This window comes from Schistocerca nitens, chromosome 7 (assembly GCF_023898315.1).
Source record: "Schistocerca nitens isolate TAMUIC-IGC-003100 chromosome 7, iqSchNite1.1, whole genome shotgun sequence".
In the NCBI taxonomy this organism is placed as follows: domain Eukaryota; kingdom Metazoa; phylum Arthropoda; class Insecta; order Orthoptera; family Acrididae; genus Schistocerca; species Schistocerca nitens.
Genome location: NC_064620.1, coordinates 465981629 through 466007201, shown reverse-complemented (window position 1 = coordinate 466007201; position 25573 = coordinate 465981629). Strand labels below are relative to the sequence as shown.

The following is a 25573-nucleotide window of genomic DNA, read 5'->3' as shown; positions in this document are numbered from 1 at the left end:
AAGCTTGCTACCTAAGGGCAGGCTCCATTGACAGGCCGGCTCGATTTCTCTGTGGATATTGACAACAGGTGCATTCTAGGAATCACTAAGCGTACCTCCCGTTATCTATGATTCGCCTTCTTAGTGGTGAGTTTATCCACAAAGGCACACAGAAACAGTGGAAAAATGTAAGATATGCAGTTTCTCCTTGTAAATGACTAGTACTGATGATTGAAAAGTCTAGTGATGCAGTGATAATGATTAAATTTTTACAGCTATCATTGGCAAGTATGTAAATTCGTACCATTTTGTCATACAATATAAAATTAGGTGTTGTGGATGGAGAATAGGCGTTGTTAAGCCGACCGCGGTGGCCGAGCAGTTCTAGGCACTTCAGTCCGGAACGGCGCGACTGCTACGGTTGCAGGTTCAAATCCTGCCTCTGGAATGGATGTGAGTGATGTCCTTAGGTTAGTTAGGTTTAAGTAGTTTTAAGTTCTAGGGGACTGATGACCTCCAATGTTAAGTCCTATATATAGCTCAGAGCCATTTTTTTTTTTTTTTTTTGTGTTAACCAATGCAGTGCAATAATGAAGCACTTTGAATTTTGTCTAATCGTAGGCCTAAGACGGCCACTGCGAACAAAATTGAAGTACAAGTTGTCATTAAATGTTTTCTAGAAGTCTGCATGTGTTCTGATAATCAGTCAATGTATTTTAATTTTTTTGTAATTTTTTACGTTATAAGGCGACGTTTCTACTTTTAGCCTCTTTGGTTTCAGATGTCAACAAAAAACTTCTAAAAATAACAAAATAATATGAAATGAAACTTCCTGGCAGATTAAAACTGTGTGCCCGACCGAGACTCGAACTCGGGACCTTTGCCTTTCGCGGGCAAGTGCTTCTGGAAACATCCCCCAGGCTGTGGCTAAGCCATGTCTCCGCAATATCCTTTCTTTCAGGAGTGCTAGTTCTGCAAGGTTCGCAGGAGAGCTTCTGTAAAGTTTGGAAGGTAGGAGACGAGGTACTGGCAGAAGTAAAGCGGTGGGTACCGGGCGTGAGTCGTGCTTCGGTAGCTCAGTTGGTAGAGCACTTGCCCGCGAAAGGCAAAGGTCCCGAGTTCGAGTCTCGGTCGGGCACACAGTTTTAATCTGCCAGGAAGTTTCATATCAGCGCACACTCCGCTGCAGAGTGAAAATCTCATTCTGGTAATATGAAATGTTTTGATGCTTATTTAGATGTGTGTAGTATTTAACAGCTGTTACTTTATATCCCATTCACAGAAGCTACCTGGCACAATAAAGGAAACCAGTCCTCTTGCTTGGCCCCTTGACGCATCTTTTGATTTTTCAAACATTTAATGAACACTGAATATTTATGACTTCTGTATCCGCTATAGCCAGATGCAAAAGATTATGTTCAAGTTACACTTAAAATAATTATTACAATATTCGAGGATTTTATTGCACATTTTGTGTACGTGGGTCATCGACAGCAATATTCCCGCACAAACCGGCCTCTCTGGCCGAGCGGATCTAGGCGCTTCAGTCCGAAACGGCGCTGCTGCTAGGGTCGCATGTTCGAATCCTGCATCGGGAATGGTCTTGTGTGATGTCCTTAGGTTAGTTAGGTATAAGTAGTTCTAAGGCTAGGGGATTGATGACATCAGATGTTAAGTCCCATAGTGCGTAGAGCTATTTGTACCATTTTTCTTCCCGTACAGTTGCAACCAAAAGAGGTAAGTAGCGGGCAATGAGGCACACAAATAATCGCAACAAAGACAGGTCCGGAAACCAAATGTTTAGCCAATACGACGTAAGCAAAACTACAGTTCTGCTAATGTTTCAACGTTATTAATATCTAAGGCTGCGTTTCGAAACACTGCAAGTGAGGCGTAAATTACAAAGCAATGAACTGCCCTCGTTTGAATTTATCATCATTCCCGACACCTAAGTACTGGTAAAGAGCATTTCGGCAGGAAGTTTGTCGGCCGTAGCTGATATCATGGCTTCCAGTGTCCCCTGATTTTTACTCCTACATACATATTCCGCAAGCCACCTTAAACGACTATCTATATATGCCTCTATATGAGCCCTGATTTCTCGTATCTTCGTGGCACTTTGGCGAGACGTAGGTGGCGGCAATGGAATCGTTCTGCACTCAGTTTCAAATGCCGCTTCTCTACGTTTTTTCAATAGCGTTCCTCGAAAAGCCTTCCCTCCAGGGATTCCCGTTTGAGTTCCCGAAGCTTGGGCCGTTGGAACCTGCGTGAATCTGTTGGATTTTTTTTAGTCGACGAAATCCGCGGGCGCATTGTGGATGCTTGCCAATGCATTCGGAACACTCCTTCGATTTTTGAACGTGTACGGGCATCGACGATGAGACGTGCTGAAGCCCGCCTCACATAAACGATCAAGCGAGGTGGCGCTGCGGCTTAGAACACAGGACGCGCATTCGGGCAGACGACGATTCAAATCCCCGTTCGGACAGGTTCATGTTTTCTATGTCTTCCCTAAATCGCTCCAGGTAAATGCCGGGACAGTTCCCTTGAGAAGGGCCCGGCCGATTTCCTTCCCCATCCTTGATAGTCCGAGCTTGTGCTCCGTCTCTAATGGCCGCGCTGTAGACCGGACATTAAACTCCAATCTTGCTTTCTTTTTGCACATGAACGGTGGCCTTGTGAAACAATTTTTGTAAAGTATTTGTCTTCAGGCACATAACTGCAGTTTGAATTCTCGGGTACTCTGTTATAAAGTGTTCATGCACTCAGTTGTAATACGTCATATCGGGGAAAATATTAGTTTATTAACATCATTTGCGTGTTCGACTGTCCTCGTGCGCCTTCTTCATTTTTACCCACAATAGTCGAACAGCTTGTGTTCTTTTCTGGCCACTGTATATTTGTTGAGAATTATGGAGAGAGTGGCTGGTATTGTGTTTAGTGATATCATCGGCCGTTGTCTTTCCCGTAGCATACGAGTCAGGCAAAAATGGCTACCTTCTTGCCTCCGTAAGCGCCAAAATATCCGTTTGTATGTCCTTATAATCCTTATGCGCTATACAGGGTGAATCCAGCAGAACTGTTTCCCGAAATTTACCGAACAGCATCTCTTGGGAAGAAAACTGATCTTTCTTAACTATTTTCTTTCCTGACTTCTTCAAGCATCTTCGTAGACTAACAGAATCAAACGATCCCATCTCTAACAACACATCTCACACCTGTCGTCTCATGCCGACTTCGCGAGGGTACCAATACATCACAATTCAATAAAAGATTCCACTAGTTTTTTGCATCCATTCTCCTCCGTAAACTCTCAGTCTTTCACTTCGCCTTCCTAGAAGTGACTTTGTGTGTTAGTTCCATCGCATGTTGCACTGTAAAGTTTAGATCAACATATTTACCCGATTGGAAATGATTATCACCAATGCCGCAATCTAATTCTATTCTAGCCCCCGCTTATGTGCATTATTTTGTACATATTCGCATTGAAACTGAACTTTCCTTGACAATACCAAATTCACATTATATGTAACTTGTTCCGAATTCTCTTACAAGTATTCTGAGAAGATAAAAGTCACTCTCTGAAAATAAAACAGCGTCCTGAAATAACACTGTTTTGTTCAAAATATCCTTCTTATATTCGTATATGATGTGTCATACCTAATATAGTTTGCAAACCGTCGTCGGTATCGAAATAAGCTTTAGAACTAATGGTAGAAAGCAAAGCGAGTGAGTTATTTACTGTATGGTTAACATTTCTTTTTCAATGAAGACACCAGAGCAACTTTTTTTTTCGGTGCAATAGCTTTCTGGAGCTCTTTAGCTGTTAAACGTGGCGGCCATGGCTGCTGACACAGATTGGTTACACTTAAATTGCCTGGTACGTTTCAATCAGGTAACGTCCTCTACACGTAGGTAAACCAACTATCGCAGTGTTACCATTTAGGAAATAACTACAGCTAGAACTCATAGTCACATGCGTCAACGACTCTGCTCTGTAGTGGGCACAGGTTATCATTGTGTTTTATGCACCATGACAGTATTGTGGCATTCGCAAATTATTGGTTTACCTGAATCGGCCAGTCAAAAACAAAGTCCTAATTGATACGGACATGTGGGGATAATAGGTTTTATCCGTTTTCATCTGGAATACACATAGTAAATCAGTGACGAAGATGTTTATGTACACTTCTGGCCACCGTAAATGCAACACCAAGAAAGACAAGAGGTAGCACAACAAAATTTATTTTGCAGATAACATGTTGACCAAGTATCAAATGATTACGTTTACAGACGTCTGTGACATGTGGTTCCTGCCAGAATCAGTAGCCAGAGTAGCCGCCATTGTTGGAGATCACCGCTGCCACACGTCTCGGCATTGAGTCAAAGAGACGTTGGATGTGTGCCTGGGGTACAGCAGCCCAAGCAGCTTCCACACGTTGCCAAAGATCATCTGGTGTGGCAGCTGGGGATGTAATCTGGGTCACTCGTTGAGCAACCATGGACCACATGTTTTCTATCGGCGAAAGATACAGAGAGCGAGCCGGCCAGGGAAGCAATTCAATCTGGTTATTGACGAAGAACCTTCGGACAATGCGTGCCACGTGTGGTCGCGCATTATCCTGTTGAAATATGGCTGTGGCCGAGCCCTGAAGGTAAGGAAGGACAACTGGCTCCAGCACCTCGGATATGTAGCGCCGGCTATTTAAAGTACCGGCAATGCGTACCAGAGGCGTGCGATACTAATATCCAATACCGCCCCGTACCGTAATACCCGGTGCAAGACCAGTGTGGCGGTGCATAATGCAGCTGTCCAGCATCCTCTCTCCACGGTGTCTCCACACTCGAATCCGACCATCGTGGTGCTGCAGACAGAAGCGTGCCTCGTCAGTAAAGACAACGTCATTCCATTCTGCCGTCTCTGTATGATAATCCACAATCTCGGTAAGCCACTATCCTTCCTCTGTCGAACTCGGATACTTGATCAAAAGATGTTCGCTGTTGTCTACGAGGCATAACTGATCGTCTTGTGAAACAACCACAAGGTAAACACACGTGCCGAACGTACACTCGTCGAAATCGCCAAGCCTTAAATGGCGCTATGAGGTGGCGCCACAGGCGCGCGTGATGTGCGTCTGCGCTGAAATTCTAATCAGTTGCATATCTCATCGCTGCAAACCCATGCTGTAAATTTCACTTGATTCGGATGCTTCCTTCAGGGTGTTGCATTTACGGTGGCCAGCAGTGTATGTCAGGAAAGAATATGTTGAAATTCGATACTCTGCGCTTAAAATGTTGGTTAGTTAATGAAACCGGATTTTTACTCTTCGAACTTCGTTGTCGCCTGCAGGTCGCAATCGCACGATCTGCAGTTCTGAATATATATCGCAATCCTGAATAAAAGTGATTGTGCGAACCGTGTGGCCTCACCGTGCAGGCACGTCGTATCTGTGAACATGGTGGCTACACGCCAACCACAGCGGTAAGAACGGTTGCAGATGTGCACGGCGTTAGCGTTCTGCGGGTAAGCACTTTCGGCACCTATTTTAACTCAGCGAGCAGGTGTCTTTATATGACAACTTTCAATACCGTTTCTTTTTTCAGAACATTCTGCGTAAGGCGGATGCGTCAGGATAACACTTTGAAAAAGTGTCAAAGAAATCGGAACAGCAGCAATGAGCATTATTGTCCTCAATATTTTCATAGCAGCCTGCTTAAGTACGAAAAAGTACGTTGCTATATGGAATAGCAAGTAGCACAAACATTTGCACGGGAAGTATCAGCAGTTTTTCAGCAGAAACGAAGGCATTAAGGTTTCTCGTCAGTCAGTGTCAACAAATTTTATTTAGTTTCCACCGCTCAATCAAATACCTTGCCAAGGGAAGAGTGTCATATCGAACTTTCAGGACATCACGAAAATGCTTAAGATATAAATCGCTCATCCCCAAGACAGTAGTATAACTGCGCGTCTTGCAATGAGAGACATTTTAATGATCTCTTGTTCAAAGTTTAAGGGAGGAATTTCAGTAACGCGTACAGATAAAATATCGATATAATACGATAAAAAACACATATTTGAATGTCATGGATTATTGCTATATTTTCTCTGTTTGAAACAATTACGCTATACGAACAATAAACTTTTTTTATACTGATCTAATAGTACTGCACAAGTATTCAAAGTGTTGGTATGGTATTTCAGTGAAGTGCTCAAAGCAAAGTGGAACAGAACAATATGTACGTCTGACTAAAATAACGTTTTCACATTCAACATCACTTCCGCATTCAAACTGTCCGATATCAAACGTCGCACTAACTGCGTTTTCAAACGATGATATACGTCTCATAAACGGCCTTCTGGCAAGCGTAGTTCGGTGTAGAAAGTTGACTGTGCGCCACAGAGTAAAGACTGATGATGGAATGACGATCGTGTAACTTTATTTGTGGTTTCTGACATTGCAGTCTTAGGAAATCAACGATTCCTTTCATGTAGAGCATATATTGCCTAAAGAAGCACACACACAAAGAGGCTGGCAATATAGCAATAAGTCACGACATTGAAATGTGTGTGTTTTTGATCCTATCATGTTGATACTTAGTTTCTTCGCGCTACCGACATTTCTCTCCTAGACCTGGAATAGGAGATCATCAAATGTCTCGCGGTAAGACGAGCAGAGAATGGATCATACAGCTGTTTTTGGGATAAGTGATTTTTATTCTAAGCACATCTTCCTGCCGTTCTAAGCGTTCGAAGTCACGCACTTCCTTTGCTTGGGAAATTCGTATATTACGTCGATTTAAGTATTTAAACGATATCTATAGTTACACCGTTTGTAGCGTGTATGTGTTTCATTAGGAGGGATATATTTACTTCCAGGAATTTTCGACACATCTGTTTTCGTTTTGTGTTGTGTTAAATCATCGATGATTACTTCTTTTGGACAACTCTGTTTCGGTATCTTCGATTTCATGCAATTGTCTTTGCCTAGTACATGGATATAACTACTTTACGCATTTTGGTTGGTATGTAGTTGGAACAGGACTGAGATATATCCAAAAGTATGAAATAACTAAAAGTTTAAGACTGTTTGTCAGCTGTAGTGACGTCGTTTCTCGGCGTACTGAAATGCCCCGACCTACAGCCATTACATTACGATGCGTCAACAGGCGCAGAGCAGGATATTGTCTTTGGCATTTTAATTGCATCTACTTACGCCGAAGAGCGCTGAGAGCAGTTTAGATTACAAAGTAGCAGCGCCTTTACAGCAGCTTAAATAGTCGCACAGAACTGCTGTCTGGAGAGATCGTCAATCAGAAGTTACGTGAAAGTACTGGTCACTTTGTATAGTGCCGCTTGTACTAGTACTTCCCTTCTAATTTCGATTGACTTCTCTAACATTCCTAGAGTAGAGCGTTTGCTCGTGTAATATATCTCAATCCAGACCTCTCAAGCTTCACCGTTTAAAGAATAATGGTAGACACCTCGTGGTTCAACCTATAACATGCTGAATAAGAATTCCGCATTGTTGTAGTGTGAAATCTACTGAAGTCGCACAATCAGCAAAGTGCAGGAATAACAAAATGTTAATTACTTTAACGATTAGCGAAAGTAAGAAAGGGCGAAGGCTACAATTGGTTTCTGTCCGATACGACAATCATTGCATACAAGTAGCATTAACTTAAGCTGTATAAAGATGAAGAAGTAACTGGCCGGTGGTTTTGTTGAAGGAACTATATGGAAATTAGCCTGAAGTGATGTAAAAGATCACATATAACCGATATCTTGCAAGTATCAATCTCGACAACAGGCGAAAATCGTCAATACCCTCGATTCCCTGATTAGATGAACCTTTATATACACTACTGGCCATTAAAATTGCTACACCACGAAGATGACGTGCTACAGACACGAAATTTAACCGACAGGAAGAAGATGCTGTGATATGCAAATGATTAGCTTTTCAGAGCATTCACACAAGCTTGGCCCGGTGGCGACACCTACAACGTGCTGACATGAGGAAAGTTACCAGCCGATTTATTATACACAAACAGCAGTTGACCGGCATTGCCTGTGAAACGTTGTTGTGATGCCTCGTGTAAGGAGGAGAAATGTGTACCATCACGTTTCCGACTTTGATAAACGTCGGATTGTAGCCTATAGCGACAGCGGTTTATCGTATCGCGACTTTGCTGCTCGCGTTGGTCAAGATCCAATGACTGTTAGCAGAATATGGATTCGATGGGTTCAGGAGGGTAATATGGAACGCCGTGCTGGATCGCAACGGCCTCGTATCACTGGCAGTCGAGATGACAGGCATCTTACCCGCATGGCTGCAACGGATCGTGCAGCCACGTCTCGATCCCTGAGTCAACAGATGGGGACGTTTGCAAAACAACCACCATCTGCACGAACAGTTCGACGACGTTTGCAGCAGCATGGACTATCAGCTCGGAGACCGTGGCTGCGGTTACCCTTGACGCTGCATCACACACTGGAGCGTCTGCAATGGTGTACTCAACGACGAACCTGGGTGCACGAATGGCAAAACGTCATTTTTTCGGATGAATCCAGGTTCTGTTTACAGCACCATGATGGTCGCATCCGTGTTTGGCGACATCGCGCTGAACGCACATTGGGAGCGTGTATTCGTCATCGCCATACTGGCTATCACCTGGCGTGATGGTATGGGGTGCATGTCACGGTCACCTCTTGTTCACATTGACGGCACTTTGAACAGTAGACGTTACATTTCAGATGTGGTACGACCCGTGGCTCTACCCTTCATTCGATCCCTTTCGGGGTAGAGAAAATGTTCGACTGCTGCCCTGGCTAGCGCATTCTCCAGATCTCTCACGAATTGAAACCGTCTGGTCAATGGTGGCCGAGCAACTGGGTCGTCACAATACGCCAGTCACTACTGTTGATGAACTGTGGTATCGTGTTGAAGCTGCATGGGCAGCTGTACCTGTACACGCCATCCAAGCTCTGTTTTACTCAATTCCCAGGCGTATCAAGGTCGTTATTACGGCCAGAGGTGGTTGTGCCGGGTACTGATTTCTCAGGATCTATGCACCCAAATTGCGTGAAAATGTAATCACATGTCACTTCTAGTATAATATATTTGTGCAATGAATACCCGTTCCTCATCTGCATTTCTTCTTGGTGTAGCAATTTTAGTGTGTACATAATTAAGTTTGTACGAAACAGTGTTGCGAGTCGTACTCGCACCTAACTAATGTTTTTTTTCCATTTGTCTCGTTTTCATCTGACTGTCCCTTACGGTAGTAGTACTTACGAAGAGATGTAAGGTAACTAGCATGGGGAACTGCATACAATCACTCTTCAATCTACTGACTACAACCACCACCACCAACAACAACCAAGAATAACACGCATGTGAAGGAAAATCAGCAGCAGTTTTAGGGACAGGGCTGACTTTAGCAGCTGTGGTTAGAGGTATATCACACGTGTGCGAGAGTGGCGAGGGGACAGGAAAGCGGAGAGAGGGCCACGTCGCTGAGTTTGTGCAGCCCTGCGGGCGAGGAGGCGCTCAATTTCCGTGTCCAAGCATGCATGAAAACAGGCGGGGAGGCGGAGGTGGATGTGGAGGCGGCCGGCGGACGTGGACACGGGCGCAGAGGTGCCGGTGGCGGCAGCGGCAGCGGCTGCGGCGAGATGCTAGCGCGCTCCAGTCCGCCGGGCCGGCCCGTTAATTACAAAGGCGCCAATTAATTTGGGCGATGAGCGCGCGATAAGTGGCGGCCCGTAATTGGATTAGCCGGGGAGCGGCGCACGAAGCCCGCGACGACAGCCGAGACGCGGACACCGCCGATCGCTGACGCGGACACTGCCACTGGACGATCTGAACCCGGTGCCACCAACGCCCTACTGCGTACTCTCCCTACTTTTCCCACACCCTTATCCGGTAACCTTCCAAAATTTTGAACGCTTTTTCGACTTTTTCTTCATGTCGCCATACCTGTAACGGATCTTCCGCTACTGGTCGTGACCACACCTTACCTTGCCTATCCTGTCCTGTCCTGTCCACTCACAAGGAAGCATACGACCCACGGCTCACAGATTTTGGTCACCTTCCGCACGGTTGTACCTAACTGTGTATATGGTACACAGGCAATACGGAGGGGGCGCCACACGGCAGCGGCAGATACAGTGCTGCCATATACTAGGGTGACCAACTCTCCCGTATTTCCCGGGATATGTTCGACTGCTGCCCTGGCTAGCGCATTCTCCAGATCTCTCACGAATTGAAACCGTCTGGTCAATGGTGGCCGAGCAACTGGGTCGTCACAATACGCCAGTCACTACTGTTGATGAACTGTGGTATCGTGTTGAAGCTGCATGGGCAGCTGTACCTGTACACGCCATCCAAGCTCTGTTTTACTCAATTCCCAGGCGTATCAAGGTCGTTATTACGGCCAGAGGGTCACTCCAAAGGAAATGCACACTATTTTTGTAAAAATACAGTTTTCATTCTGCATGTGTGAAAGTTTTACAGTGTGTAGATACATCCTTCACGCTTGTTTTCAAACTTAGTTCAACCTGTTCCCGTGAGTGGCGCCGTCACAGCATGTCTTCAACATGGCTGCTACACTTGACGTTCGACAGAAGCAACGTCCTGTCATAGAATTCCTGTGCTGTGAAAACGAGACAGTGGGAAACACCCACAAGAGGTTGAAAAGGGTGTATGGAGATGCTGCTGTCGATCGCAGTACAGTTAGTCGGTGGGCAAGCAGGTTACGTGATGAAAGCGGCCATGGCAATATTGAGGATTGTCCTCGCAGCGGCAGGCCTCGTACTGCACACTCTCCAGACAATGTGCAGAGAGTTAACGAATTGGTGACTGCTGACAGACGCATCACAGTGAACGAATTGTCATGCTACGTTGGGATAAGGGAAGGAAGTGTTTGCAGAATACTAAAACTGTTGGCGTTAAAAAAGGTTTGTGCCGGGTGGGTTCCCAGAATGTTGACAGTGGCTCACAAAGAAACAATAAAAACGGTATGCAGCGAACTTTTGGAACAGTACGAAAATGGTGGAGATGAATTTCTTGAAAGAACTGTGACAGGTGATGAAACATGGCTCCATCATTTTTCACCAGAGACGAAGAGGTAATCAATGGTGTGGCATCATGCAAATTCACCCAAGAAAAAAATTCAAAACCACACCTTCTGCTGGAAAAGTTATGGCTACGGTGTTTGTCGATTCCGAAGGACTCTTGCTTGTGGACATCATGCCAAGTGGAACCACCATAAATTCTGATGCATATGTGACGACATTGAAGAAACTTGAAGCTCGACTGTGTCGTGTTCGAGCACATCGGAAAAAGCAGAATGTTTTGCTGTTGCACGACAATGTACGGCCACATGTCAGTCAAAAAACCATGGAAGCGATCACAAAACTCGGATGGACAACACTGAAACACCCGCCTTACAGTCCTGACCTGGCTCCATGTGACTATCATCTCTTTGGGAAACTGAAAGACTCTCTTCGTGGAACAAGGTTTGAAGATGATGACTCCCATGTGCACGCTGCCAAACAGTGGCTCCAACAGGTTGGTTCAGAATTTTACCGTGCGGGTATACAGGCGCTAGTTCCAAGATGGCATAAGGCAGTTGAGAGGGATGGAAATTATGTGGAGAAAATATTGTCCCTAAAGGATGAATCTATACACTGTAAAACTTTAAAAAATGTAGAATAAAAGATGGATTTAAAAAATAAATAGTGTGCATTTCTTTTGGAGTGACCATCGTATTTTTTCGTAATCTACTGGCTCCCGTATTTTCAAGCTCATTGGGCCTTTCCTCCAGTCTTTAACTTCACTTTTTTGTTTTCAAAAATGTACAAATATTTTTCAAGCAATTAAATTTTTCGCGCACGGTCAGAGTTCGTTGAGACGTCGGACAGTAGAGACAACTGATTCTATATTGACATTATGTCTATAGATTATCTGAGAAATGGTCAACCGACGCTTGGCGGTTGGATGGGACTTAGTTTCAGTGCCAGTGCCTATTGCGAATCGATGTTCAAGATTTTATGATGGGCTTTACTAATCAGTGAAGCTAGACAGAGAATGGAATATAGATTTTCTAGTTTTAACAACATTCAAATCAAACAATTTGAATTTTTAAAACTTGGTTAAGCCAGAAGGTTATGTTATAAGTATACCAGAATGTGGTGCTCACACTGAGAGAGGGTAATGCTCTTATGAATAATAAGTGGATAGATGTAAGAAATAGAAGTAGTACAATCCTAATCAAATCTGAACTGCAAGTTGCCATTAATTTTCCTTATTCGTGCAGTGAATTCATTAAATTTGTTAAAAATGACATAAAACTACTGACTGAGGCAAAATCTGTTGCAAAATATGTGTATGTATTTAGGACGTGTAATTAAATAGTTGCCGGCCATTGTGACCGGGCAGTTCTAGGCGCTTCAGTCCGGAACCGTGCTGCTTCTACAGTCGCAGGTTCGAATCCTGCCTCGGGCATGGACGTGTGATTTCTTTAGGTTAGTTAGGTTTAAGTAGTTCTAAGTCTAGGGGACTGATGACCTTAGATGTTAAGTCCCATAGTGCTCAGAGCCATTTGAACTATTTGAATTAAATAGTTATCTTTTACAAATACTGCTTTGTTTTTTGGTGAAATTTCGCTGTACTCTTAATCTACCTTACTTTTCGTAAAGTTTATAAGTATCTCCCTTATTTTCTTTTAAAAAAGTTGGCCACCCTACCACATACTGTAGTTATGGTCAGGCGCCATAGAGACAGCGCATAACAGGAACTACCTCTCCCTTCTACTGTACGTCGTTCTAATTGTCTTCAAAGCCCACGAGAAATACAGTCCTCGCAACGGACTTGTGACGTCACAATAGTCGGCTATAACGGCGAGAGAAGAGCTCTGACAGTTGATGTGTCCTTGGCGCATGTGCTTCGCGCATCCACGACGGCCAATCAGATCGTGAGCTTTTGTTAACGTTACCGTGGCAACGCCCCAGTAATGCCATTGTGCTGGCATACATCGAGAATTATTACATTCATCTGAAATAGCTACTCGCCTTCTATCGGAGACGGCTGCTAGCATTCGTAAGACCTGTAGTATTACGTGCTGTGATGTACACACCACGGCCTGTCTTTCTCTTCAGCCTCAGATAGCCCTATTAGTTAGCCACAGTTATGGTCTGAGCGCTCGAAAAACGGTCTATGTGCTGTTTCCGCCTGACGTCAGGAAAACACTTCGCAAATGAACATTTTTCCGCCAACTGAGGATTTAAGCAGATACACAGCTCCATTCAGCTAGTTGCAGTGGCACTCTAAGGCTCAGTGTCTACGGAGTCTCACAGTGTCACACTATCCTGAGAGAGATGCAGTATGCGTGTATTAACACGTCAGAACTGCCACCGCCAGCAGAAATTGTGAAGTGCATAGTACAGGATACGTCCATTTGTGCCATTAAAACATAAAAGCACCGTCCGAACAGGCGTTGAAGGCCCAACAGAACCGACGGACCGCCGTGTCATCCTCAGTCGTTAGGCGTCACCAGATGTGCATAGGGGGCACGTGGTCAGCACACCGCTCTCCCAGCAATTCACATGTTTCGTGCCCTGCGCCGCTACTTCTCAATTAAGTAATTGCTCAATTGGCTTCACAAGGGTTGAATGCACCCCGCTTGACAACAGCATTCGGCAGACCCGGCCGGTGATCCATCCGTGTGCTAGACAAGCGCGACAGCGCTTAACTTTGGTGATCTGAGTGGAACCAATGTTACCACTACGGCAAGGCCATTGGCCAATTGGACCATTAACAGCCTCTTTTCCTATTCTGTTCACGAATGGAGAGCAGAAACAATGATTGCTTAAACGCCCCTGTGTGTGCTGTAATTAATCTAATCTTGTCTTCACGATCGCTCTGTGAACGATACGTAGACGGTTGGAGTATATTCCCAGAGTAATCTTTTTAAGCCGATTCTTGAACCTCTGCAAGTTGGCTTTCTAAGAACGGTTTACATCTATATTCAAGAGTCTGCCGGTATAGTTTCTTTAGCATCTCTGTGACACTCCTCCATACTGGCCAAACAAACATGTGACCAAACGTGCTGCCCTTCTCTGTGTAGATGCAGTATCTCCTGTTAGTCCTATTTTGAATTTGGTATGGGTCCCAGACAAATGAGCAATCTTCCAGAACGAGTCACATGAGTGACTTGTAAGCAGTCTCCATCGCAGAGCTATGATTTTCCTACTAGTCTGTAAAAAAAAAAAAAAAAAAAAAAAAAAAAAAAAAAAAAAAAAAAAAAAAGTCTGCTAGCTGCTTTACTCACGACTGAGCCTATGCGACTATTCCATTTCATGTCCCTACAAAATGTTTCATTCACGTACTTGTATGAGTTTACCTATTCCAGACTGACTCACTGATATTACAGCCATAAGGTACTATGTCTTTTTTTTTCCTTTTGTAAAGTATACAATTTTACATTTCAGGACATTTAAAGCAAGTTGCCAATCTTTACAACACTTTGAAATCTTATTAAGATCTGACTATGCATTTGTGCAGTTTCTTTCAGACTGTACTTTGTTACTGACAATTGCGTCATTTGAAAAACTGTCTGAAGTTACGGTTAACATTCTCCGCAAGATGATCAATATACAACATGAACAGCAAGGGTCCCCACAGAAATGGTTCAAATGGCTTTAAGCACTATGGGACTTAACATCTGAGGTCATCAGTCCCCTAGACTGAGAACTACTTAAACCTAACTAACCTAAGGTCATCACACACATCCATGCTCGAGGCAGGATTCGAACCTGCGGATGCGCGGTTCCGGACTGAAGCGCCTAGAACCACTCGGCCACAGGGGCCGGCGGTTATTTAGGTTAAGTAGTTCTAAGTGTAGGGGACTGATGACCTCAGATGGTAAGTCCCATAGTGCTTAGAGCCATTTGAAGCATTAACGGCAAAACTTCACAGCACTGTCCTAACGAATACGCTCGTCGTACGTCCCACATTGATTCCTGTGGTTATTTCACCGAGTGTCGTTTGTCGACAACTTCACACGGCGCTGCTCTCTTTCGTAAGTGAAGGACGTCGGCCACTGCGTTGTCCATGGTGAGAGGTAATGCCTGAAATTTGGTATTCTCGGCACACCCTTGACACTATGAATGTCGGAATATTGAATTCCCCAACGATTTCCGACATGGAATGTCCCATGCTTATAGCTCCAACTACCATTCCGCGTTCAAAGTCTGTTAATTCTCGTCATGCAGCCAAAATCATACCGTAAAGCTTTTCACATGACTTGCCCGAGTTGCGCCAATGTATTGCTCTTGTGTACTTTGTGTACGCGATACTACCGCCACCTGTGTGTGTGCATATCGTTATCCCATGACTTCTGTCACCCACTGTAATGTCCACTAATAGGTGTCCGGATACTTTCGATCAGACAGTAATAGTTCCCCGAGCACTCCTGTAACACTTTGTTACGGAGTATATGGACCTGAACCGATACTAGCAGTGCACGTGACACGCAGTAATTTCGGAGCGCTTGGCTGTGCAGTGACAGTGGATCTGCCGCAAAGTCCGGCCCGGCAGACCTCGCCTCGAGCTGAGCGCCCGCCACTGGGCGGCGGGCACGCGCCTGCATGCAGACACGAGGGCGACCACGTGGGCGGCAATCCGTCATCCGGCCGCTCATCGCGCATTCACGCCGCGCTTCCCGGCCTCGCAGCGATTTATGGAGGCGCGGAGGCGGCCGCCGTAGGGAAATGTGATTTCCTGCCCGGGGCGGACGCGGGGGCGCGAGTGGACCACCCGCCGCCTCCGGCTACCGGTCGGGAGCTCCTCTCCCAGAGGACCACATTCGTAGCAGTTCATTTCAAACTTCCATCAACAGTCTTCTGGGAAGATGGCCTCCACAATGAGACAGATACTGTACATCCACATCTGCGAGTCATTGCACAGAGTATGGCTAAGGATAAATCGTGCCGACGCTATCAACTTTCTTTTTACTGATCGAGCTGAGCAAGAGAAAAAAATTGGCCGGGTGCGAGTGCGTCTCGCGCTCTAAGGGTTCCGTACAAATTTAGTTATGTTCAAAATGGCTCTGAGCAATATGGGACTTAACATCTGAGGTCATCAGTCCCCTAGAACTTAGAACTACTTAAACCTATCTAACCCAAGGACATCACACACATCCATGTCCGAGGCAGGATTCGAACCTGCGACCGTAGCGGTCGCATGGTTCCAGACTGAAGCGCCTAGAACCGCTCGGCCACACCGGCCGGCTATTCGAGGATTATGTTCAACTTTGAAGTGTCTCCTGGTTCTGAGTCATGTGTTTACCAAGTCTGGTTGAAACTGCTGCAATCTGAAAATGGGCAATGACTTTTCAAACTGAGTACGGGAAAGGCAAAAAACATATGTTTTGCATCAAGGCCAACCTACGTAGTCATTTATCAGTTGATACTTGGAGGTGTAGAAGTGTAATATGACGCCGCTGTCACGGTTGCGCAGTTGTCCAGAAGCGGTAGTTGTCAGCCCTGCCTTTTAAGCGGCTCCCTTCGCGGCCGCAGAGGTGACCAGCGAGGGCCGGGGAACCCCCGCGGCTGGCGGCTGGCGAGGTGCTGAGGGCCCTCCAGGCGGCCATCCACCTGCTGAGCGCCGCCGGTCGCGCTCGTAAAACACACCCCCGCCGCCCCCGCTCCGCTCCGCCCCATCCTGTTGCTCGCAGCCCCATCAGCCTTTTCATTAAACTCCTCTCCCGGCGCGGAGGGGCACGCGACAGCCAGCCACGACGCCACTCCTGTCCGCTCTTTTCGCTTCCCACGTTTTTTAAGCCACTCTTACGTGCAAAATTCGTGATCGTGAGTATTCTTATTTGCCGTATTCACGCCTTCCGCTGCATCGTCATAGATCTAAGAAGAATAGTGGTTCGTATTTGTGATCAATGGTGTTCAAATCCCCTTCTGCCAAACTCATCTGGGATTACACTGCCGGAAATAAACTAATAAACCTGGAAAGACGACGGCATATGCCAGCTGAGGGAAGCAGATGTACCAATATTGATTTCAACGTCGTTCGCCAACAGATAGCGTAGTGGTATAGCCGGCCGTGCGGTTCTAGGCGCTTCAGTCTGGAACCGCGTGACCGCTACGGTCGCAGGTTCGAATCCTGCCTCGGGCATGGATGTGTGTGACGTCCTTAGGTTAGTTAGGTTTAAGTAGTTCTAAGTTCTAGGGGACTGATGACCTCAGATGTTAAGTCCCATAGTGTTCAGAGCCATATGAACAATTCTTGTAGTGGTGCAGCTACCAGAGCGTCATCCGTGTCTACCCTTTAATAGGGAATACAGTCAGAAGGCTCAGTGTGGTGCAAATGGCTGAAGCAAGCAGCTAACACGCCATGGTGACACACTCGTGCTTCCTACAGCCAAGTGAGCGAGTCTGAAAGGGGTCAAATTATGACCTGACTGGCGGGATGGTTCATTTCGGAGAACTGTCACACAAGTTGAGCGTGAAACTTCCTGGCAGATTAAAACTGTGTGCCGGACCGAGACTCGAACTCAGGACCTTTGCCTTTCGCGGGCAAGTGCTCCACCAACTGAGCTACCCAAGCACGACTCACGCCCCATTCTCACAGCTTTACTTCTGCCAGTACCTACCTTCCAAACTTCACAGAAGCTCTCCTGCTAACCTTGCAGAACTAGCACTCCTGGAAGAAAGGATACTGCGGAGACATGGCTTAGCCACAGCCTGGGGGTTGTTTCTAGAATGAAATTTTCACTCTACGGCGGAGTGTGCGCTGCTATGAAACTTCTGTAAAGTTTGGAAAGTAGGAGACGCGGTACTGGCAGAAGTAAAGCTGTGAGGACGAGGCGTCAGTCGTGCTTGGGTAGCTCAGATGGTAGAGCCCATGTCCGCGAAAGGCAAAGTTCCCGAGTTCGAATCTCGGTCCGGCACACAGTTTTAATTTGCCAGGAAGTTTCATATCAGCGCACACTCCGCTGCAGAGTGAAAATCTCATTCTGGAAGTTGAACATGCTGCGTCAGTTGTGCAAAGATGTTAGTGTCAGTTGTCACGTGACATTCTCACAGCTGTAGATGGACGTCTACGCAGCAGAGACGCCCTCCAGGATCGTCGTATTCTAAGAACAGCAGTGGTACATCGTCCAACTACCAGAGCACAGATAAGAGGGCTTGTCAACAACATCTGTTGCGAAATGGTTGTTAGCAGTGGGATGACGGGCACACGCACCTCCAGTCCGTCTTGCACTCACGCCACAACATCGACGTACAGGTGCTGTCAGAGCATCGCTTGGAATGGCGCGCCTGGTCTTCAGTGATGAAAGCAGATTCTGCCTTAACGCAAGGGATGGCCGTTTGCTCGTACCACGCAGTCCTGGTAAGCGCTGTCACACATAGTGTATTCGTCAAAACACACTGGTCTCACTCCAGGCCTTATGATCTGTAGAGCGATAAACTACAACTCTCTTTCACCTTTGTTTCTGGAGTGGACGCTAACCAGCGCTCGGTATGTGCATAATGTTGTTAGGCCAATTCTTTTCCTGGTCTTGCAAACAGGAAGATAATGTGTTTTTCCAACAGGATAATGCTCGCCCACACACTGCCTGTGAAACTCATTTTGCTCTGCAAGACGTACAGCAACTTTCCTGGCCAGCACGGTCTCCAGACTTTACTCCAGCCGAGCACATATGGGATATGGTGAGACGAGAAGTGATTCGTCAGCCAACACTTCTTACAAAACTACGTGAATAAGTCGAGCAGGCTGGTGTAACGTATCCCAGGACAGTATCCGCCATCTGTACGATCGACTGGATTTCAGAGTCAGTTCCTACATTGCCGCCGGTGGAGACTACACCACGTACTATTATGGGTGTATCAGCGTGGGTTGATACCTGGTACCACAGAACCGCTTGTGGTATTGCTCTGTAAATGTAATCATTTCATGTACTCTATATGCACGGTTGCAACAATTAGTCGCGGCCGCTCCCGCCGGAGGTTCGAGTCCTCCTTCGGGAATGCGTGTGTGTGTGTGTGTGTGTGTTGTTCTTGGCATAAGTTCAAAATGGTTCAAATGGCTCTGAGCACTATGGGACTTAACATCTGAGGTCATCAGTCCCCTATAACTTAGAACTACTTAAACCTAACTAACCTAAGGACATCACACACATCCATGCCCGAGGAAGGATTCGAACCTGCAACCGTAGCAGTCCCGCGGTTCCGGACTGCAGCGCCTAGAACCGCACGGCCACCGCGGCCGGCTCAGTGCCGTGTGTCAGTCGAAACTAGGTCTCATTGTGCATTCTATGAGCGTTCAACTTGAAGTGTGTGATACAAACGTTCCTCCGACTGTCAGCTCAGAGATGTTATTCAATTTCTGAATGATTGTAAAAGTTATGAGAGCTGATACAGTAATGAACGAAAGAAATGTGAGAAAGTTCTGTTGGATGTTCTACAATGGAGGAAACAAATGTATATGACGAGAGTTCCCCCCCCCCCCCCCCCCCTGACGTCTATTTGAAGAGATAAGTAAAGAATGAAATTGCTCAAAACGGACGGGTAGCCCTAGACCTAGAGGAAATGACATATTTGTTTCCCTATTGTTCTTTTACGGGTGATAATGTGTGTGAACATTTTCCAGTGACCTAATCCAGTCAGTTACAAGTGAACCTACAGTATAACGTGAAATATGAACGTTTTTTTATATATGCTTATTGTTCTCAGAGGTGTGGGGCCGTCAAATGACAGAGCAGATATCGGGATTGGCTGAAGTACTAATTCCGAATCGTCTCGTGTTAGATCTAGCTTATCTATTGCGAACTTCGGTCAGAACTTCACTGTCTATAGTTCATGGCCGGCCGTGGTGGTCGAGCGGCTCTAGGCGCTACAGTCTGGAACCGTGCGACCGCTACGGTCGCAGGTTCTAATCGTGCCTGGGGCATGGATGTGTGTGATGTCCTGAGGTTAGTTAGGTTTAAGTAGTTCTAAGTTCTAGGGGACTGATGACCTCAGAAGTTGTCCCATAGTGCTCAGAGCCATTTGAATCATTTTTTATAGTTCATAAGAATAAATAGTAGCAATATTGGGAGGAATATGATAGTTATGAGTATAGAGAGCTTATAATGCGCTCAAACGATTATCTATATGGACAGATCTCCAGTTATATGCCGCAACCGAAGAGTACTTCGGGTGTTACTGTCACCCAATGAGCTCTAATTTCTCCGATTTTCTCATCGTGGTCTTTTCACGAGATATATGTGGCGAAAAGTAATATGTTACTTGAATCTTTTCAGAATGTACCCTCTCGGAATACCAAGAGAAAAACTTTTCTGCGGCGCAGAACTCATCATTTGTAGCGCATGCTCTCGCGCTTACTATACGATCCCGTGACTAGACGCGCCACTTCTTGTTGGATCTTCTCTACCGCTTCTATTAATCCAGTATGGTAAGGGTGCCAGACTGATGAGCAATTCACAGGAATCGATCGAACAAGTGCTTCAAAGACACGTACTTCGTGGATGAATTAATTATGTCTCCCCAAACATTCTCGCAATGAATATCAGCCTCGCGTCTAATTTTCCTAAACTCAGTTTTATGTGACCATTGCATTTTAGGTGGCTCTGGACGGTTACTCCCAGTCATTCTACAGGTGTTAATGTTTCAAAGGCCAAATCGAACAGCAATGGATCTCTTCTCAACAAGTTACACTTATTCACTCTCTCCTCCTTGTGTCCCCCATATCTTAGTCCCCACTGGAGTCAAGCCCTTGTGCACATTGATTTAAGAGCTGACAGTATATACAGCTTGAAGTTTTAACGGAAGGGAGGGACATGGATTGAGCCATATTCTGCCCTCGGTTGTAGCTTCCGTGTGTTGGTATGCACCCCGACCTTTGTGAGTTGTTTGTTTAGTCAAATCAAGCAACCCTCCAGGGTCTGTGTTAAGAGCGACGGCTGTGGGGGCCACCCTCACACGTTTGAGATCCTCCAACGATAGACAGGAACGGCAAACTCCTTCTTACATGTTTACATCCACGGCTACGGCTACGTCTACATCTACAATGCTCTTTATTTGCCTCTTTAGGGAACTGCGAGAGCTATACGGGGATCTCGATTGTTCGAGCGCAGTGTCATCGCGAGTCAGTTTATTTCAGCCCCTACCATATAAGCATACATGTTACAAGGTTATACCTCAAGAACATTCAATTTCTTTCTCTGTGCAAGAAGCTCAGGATATAAAGAAAGTATTGAATAGTTGTTGATGTTAGGCTCTTCCTGTAGTTGGTTGGTTGGTTTGTGGGATTGAAGGGACCAGACTACTAGGGCCATCGGTCCATTTTTCCACGAACTTGAGACACCTACAAAGAATAAAAACAAACATTGGAGATGAGAAGAGACGACGCAGGACAAGAAAGACACAGACAGAGACCAGAAAAAGGAATTAAAATCACGCAGAGTGTGACAGTGGTTGGCCGACCATGGAAACAAAAAAGGAAAAGCAAACCACCAAGAAATGCGCTAAAAACCACTGTAGTTTGTCTTATTATTTCCATGTGTGTCCCTGAGTCGCTGACGTATCAATTAAAAACCAGTCATAGCGAATTGTCAGTTGCAGATATCCGTACAATCTCTCTTTTTCTTTTCATTACACATAAATCATTCAGAATTTTCTCCAGATGCTATATGTTCACCTTGTTGGAGAATTGTGATAACAAGGAACGGGTTGTGGCTATTGCCAGAAAATTACCAACTCAGAAGAGTCGACATCATCAAACTCAGAAGACAAACAGTCTGAATATTTCGCGAGTGGTGTCTGCAAAAGTCTACAGTAATCTACTATACACGTCGAATGTTTTCGGATAGCAACGCAATGTGATGGCAGACAGTAATATAAATATGGTGTCAGCTACATTAAATAACAGACCCACAGAATAAGTTTAATGATAACATACAAAATGTGAACCTAAAAAACTAACTAAAATAGGTACCAAGAATACTGCGTTTTGATAAAACAAATCGAATGAGCAAGGAGGAGGGAAACTACTTGTACTGTTTAAAGTTTATTTACATCTTTGCAGCTGTTAATTCAGTTAAGAAGAAATCCTGAAATGTTAAAGTACCTAGTATTAATGTACACACGTGTGCTAAAAAGGAGGAAGATGTCCCGTCGACGACATGGTCATAGAGAGGAAGCTCTGTTCAGGGAAGGAAATCGGCCGTGTTTTATCAGAGAACCATACCGGCATCCGCTTTAATCGATTTAGGAGAACTACGGGAAACTAAATTCCGGCCTAAAAATAGTTGTTGTAAAAAGAATGTAGTGGATAGAAACCTGAGACGACTGTCGTATTCTGTCAATGACAGTCGGTTTCGAGTCTATCAGAAATTGCTGCTGCCACAGAACGCAGGTCCGTATCAGTGAGCTCTCGAGTGAACGTTCCGAAGGAACCTAGATGCGAATGACATTTTGAATATGGTACCTTGCAAAAGACTATTTCTCGCAGCGGTAAAGCAGGAACTGGGCGTTAGCTGACTGGAAACATGTGGTATGGATCGTCAAGTCACTGTTTTCCCTCTTCAAATGATGCAGGGTGCCGAATGCTCCGACTACCCAAAGAGATGTGTAACCATACTGTGTGTAGACTAAAGTTCACGCCAGACGTGATTCTGTGCTGTTTTTCGTACCACGACCTGGGCCTACTCATTCAGGCTACTGTGTACATGAGCCAGGGTGCATATTTCAACATCCTCCGTGACCAGGTGTTCAAATGGTTCAAATGGCTCTCAGCACTATGGGACTTAACATCTGAGATCATCAGTCCACTAGACTTAGAGCTACTTAAACCTAACTAACCTAAGGACATCACACACATCCATGCCCGAGTCAGGATTCGAACCTGCGACCGTAGCAGCAGCGCGGTTCCGGACTGAAGCGCCTAGAACCGCACGGCCACATCGGCCGGCTGACCAGGTGTTGTCGCTTCTTCTACATCTTCATGACGGATATGCTGTGGACACTCCTGTCTTCCTAAATGACAAAACTCGCATTCGCAGGACTCCTAGCATACGTTCCTTCTTCTTCTTTCCTTTCAGGCTAGCTAAGGACGGCTTTCACAGTTGTCTTTCACCAATACTCCTTCGCCTGTTCACAGATTACTTTCCTTTTTGGAATGGTTCCTTGGAAACCTTCCGAAATATATATTTTTTTTAATACACAGTCCAGTCACATTAATGCGACTAACGCCTATGTTCGACGTCAACAAGCAGTAACTACTCACAGATAGCAGATGGCAACACTGGCAGTGGAGGGTATATAAAGCGTGTTGGGGATGCGGAAAACAGTGCAGTCGTTGTCATAATGCGGAAACAAAGCGATTTATCTGACTTCTAAAAGAACAAGGATGGTAACATTCCAAAACCAGCGCCAAGGCAACAGTGGTGTACCACGGGCCACAGGCGACAAGCATGAACTATTGCTGCGAAGATGCGTACAGGCGAATAGACGTGAAACTGTTAAGCATCTAAACGACCAGATGAGGCAAGGGGGCTACCAATACTGCCTCCTGAACGACCGTTCAGCGAACGTTCCCGCGTATGTGCGTCCGCAGCAGGTTCAAAATGGTTCAAATGGCTCTGAGCACTATGGGATTTAACTTCTGAGGTCATCAGTCACCTAGAACTTAGAACTACTTAAACCTAACCATCCTAAGGACATCACACACATCCATGCCCGAGGCAGGATTCGAACCTGCGACCGTTGACGTGAAACATCTGAAAGTGAAACGTTTGAAAGCAGTCACCCTGCAACAATCGTCGGAAGAGTCCATGGCTGGAGGGGGAGCCTTATTGTCTGGAGAATGTTTTCGTGGGGCTCCATGGGTGATCTCGTCATAATGGAAGGCACAATGGATAAACACAGTTATGTGTCTGTACTTGGGGACCATGTCCACCCCTACATGCAGTTAGTCTCTCCTCGGCACGATGACATCTACAAGTAGGAAAATGCAACTTGTCACACAGCTCGCAGTGTCCGTGCGTGGTTCGAAGAGCACCAGGGTACGTTTACCGTATTTTATTGGCCTCCGAACTCCACGGCCAGGTGGCCACATTGATGCGACTGGACAGTGTATTCTTTGTTCCGTCTTCGATTTCTCGCCTAATCATGCCAATTTATTCTACGTCCCACGCACTTTCCAGTTAGATGTACCTCTTAGGTGTTCAAAAAGCTGTACAATTATTGTTATCAATCTACTAGGGATCATTCGTTGGATGTACACCGAGCGAGGTGGCGCAGTGGTTAGCACATCGGACTCGCATTCGGGAGGACGACGGCTCAAACCCGCGTCCGGCCATTCTGATTTAGGTTCTCCGTGATTTCCCTAAATCTCTTGAGGCAAATGCCGGAATGGTTCCTATAAAAGGGCACGGCTGACTTCCTTCCCCATCCTTCCCTAATCCGATGGGACCAATGACCTCCTTGTCCGGTCCCCTCCTCCCAGATCAACCAACCAACCAACCATCTGTTGGATGTACCCAAACAATAACAGTCTTCTTTCCTAAATTTCATCAGCGGTATTTGCTTCACAATTGCAGACTTACATGCTACTATTTAAATTAAATGTTTCTACTGTTGTTCTTTTTTCTAGTAGATTCTTATATTACATAAATTGTGTATTGTAAAGTGGATAGCTAATGCCGGCCGAAGTGGCCGTGCGGTTAAAGGCGCTGCAGTCTGGAACCGCAAGACCGCTACGGTCGCAGGTTCGAATCCTGCCTCGGGCATGGTTGTTTGTGATGTCCTTAGGTTAGTTAGGTTTAACTAGTTCTAAGTTCTAGGGGTCTAATGACCTCAGCAGTTGAGTCCCATAGTGCTCAGAGCCATTTGAACCATTTTTGGATAGCTAATATTATCGGCTTAACAACCGCTACCTCGGCGCCGGCCGATGTGGCAGAGCGGTTCTAGGCCCTTCAGTCCGGCATCGTGCGACTGCTACGGTCGCAGGTTCGAATCCTGCCTCTGGCATGGATGTGTGTGATGTTCTTAGATTAGTTAGGTTTAAGTAGTTCTAAGTTATAGGGGACTGATGACCTCAGAAGTAAAATCCCATAGTGCTCAGAGCCATTTGAACCATTTTGCTACCTCGGCTCCATGAGATAGATAATATTAATGGATCTGTACACCACGTTTCGACTAAATCGTAGATTCGCTCTGTGAAGATAGGTTAACACAGGACAGAAACATCCTCACTTTGTTGATACCGGTGCCTCGTGGTACGTGAGAATGGCAAAGTAAATGCTCCAGGAGCGGGGACCACAATGAAAATAAAACAGAACTATACTGGCACTCCATCTCCATACGTGTGTGAGTGCTGGGGTGGGCACAGAGCGCGCCTTACTCGAGCGTCGCGCGTTGCGAAGTTTCGCAGGCGGGAAACCCCAGCAGTACATCAGGGGCAGCCCACCCCCTCAGACGGCTGTTGCCTGCGGTGGGAGGAGGGAATGTGGGGGTGGTGGCGGCCGAGTGACCAGCGGCGGTAATGACCGGGGGGCGTCGCCTGGCAACGCA

The 25573-nt window shown here is 45.9% G+C and overlaps 1 protein-coding gene across 1 annotated transcript in view; it reads right to left on the bottom strand.

The window, feature by feature from the left end:
* Positions 1 to 25573, bottom strand: part of LOC126195695 (POU domain protein 2) — a 63869-nt gene that overhangs the window by 27573 nt on the left and 10723 nt on the right. The window contains exon 4 of the mRNA XM_049934322.1: positions 16573 to 16830. Within this exon, the coding sequence (XP_049790279.1) occupies positions 16573 to 16830 (258 nt within the window). The remainder of the gene's footprint in view (positions 1 to 16572; positions 16831 to 25573) is intronic.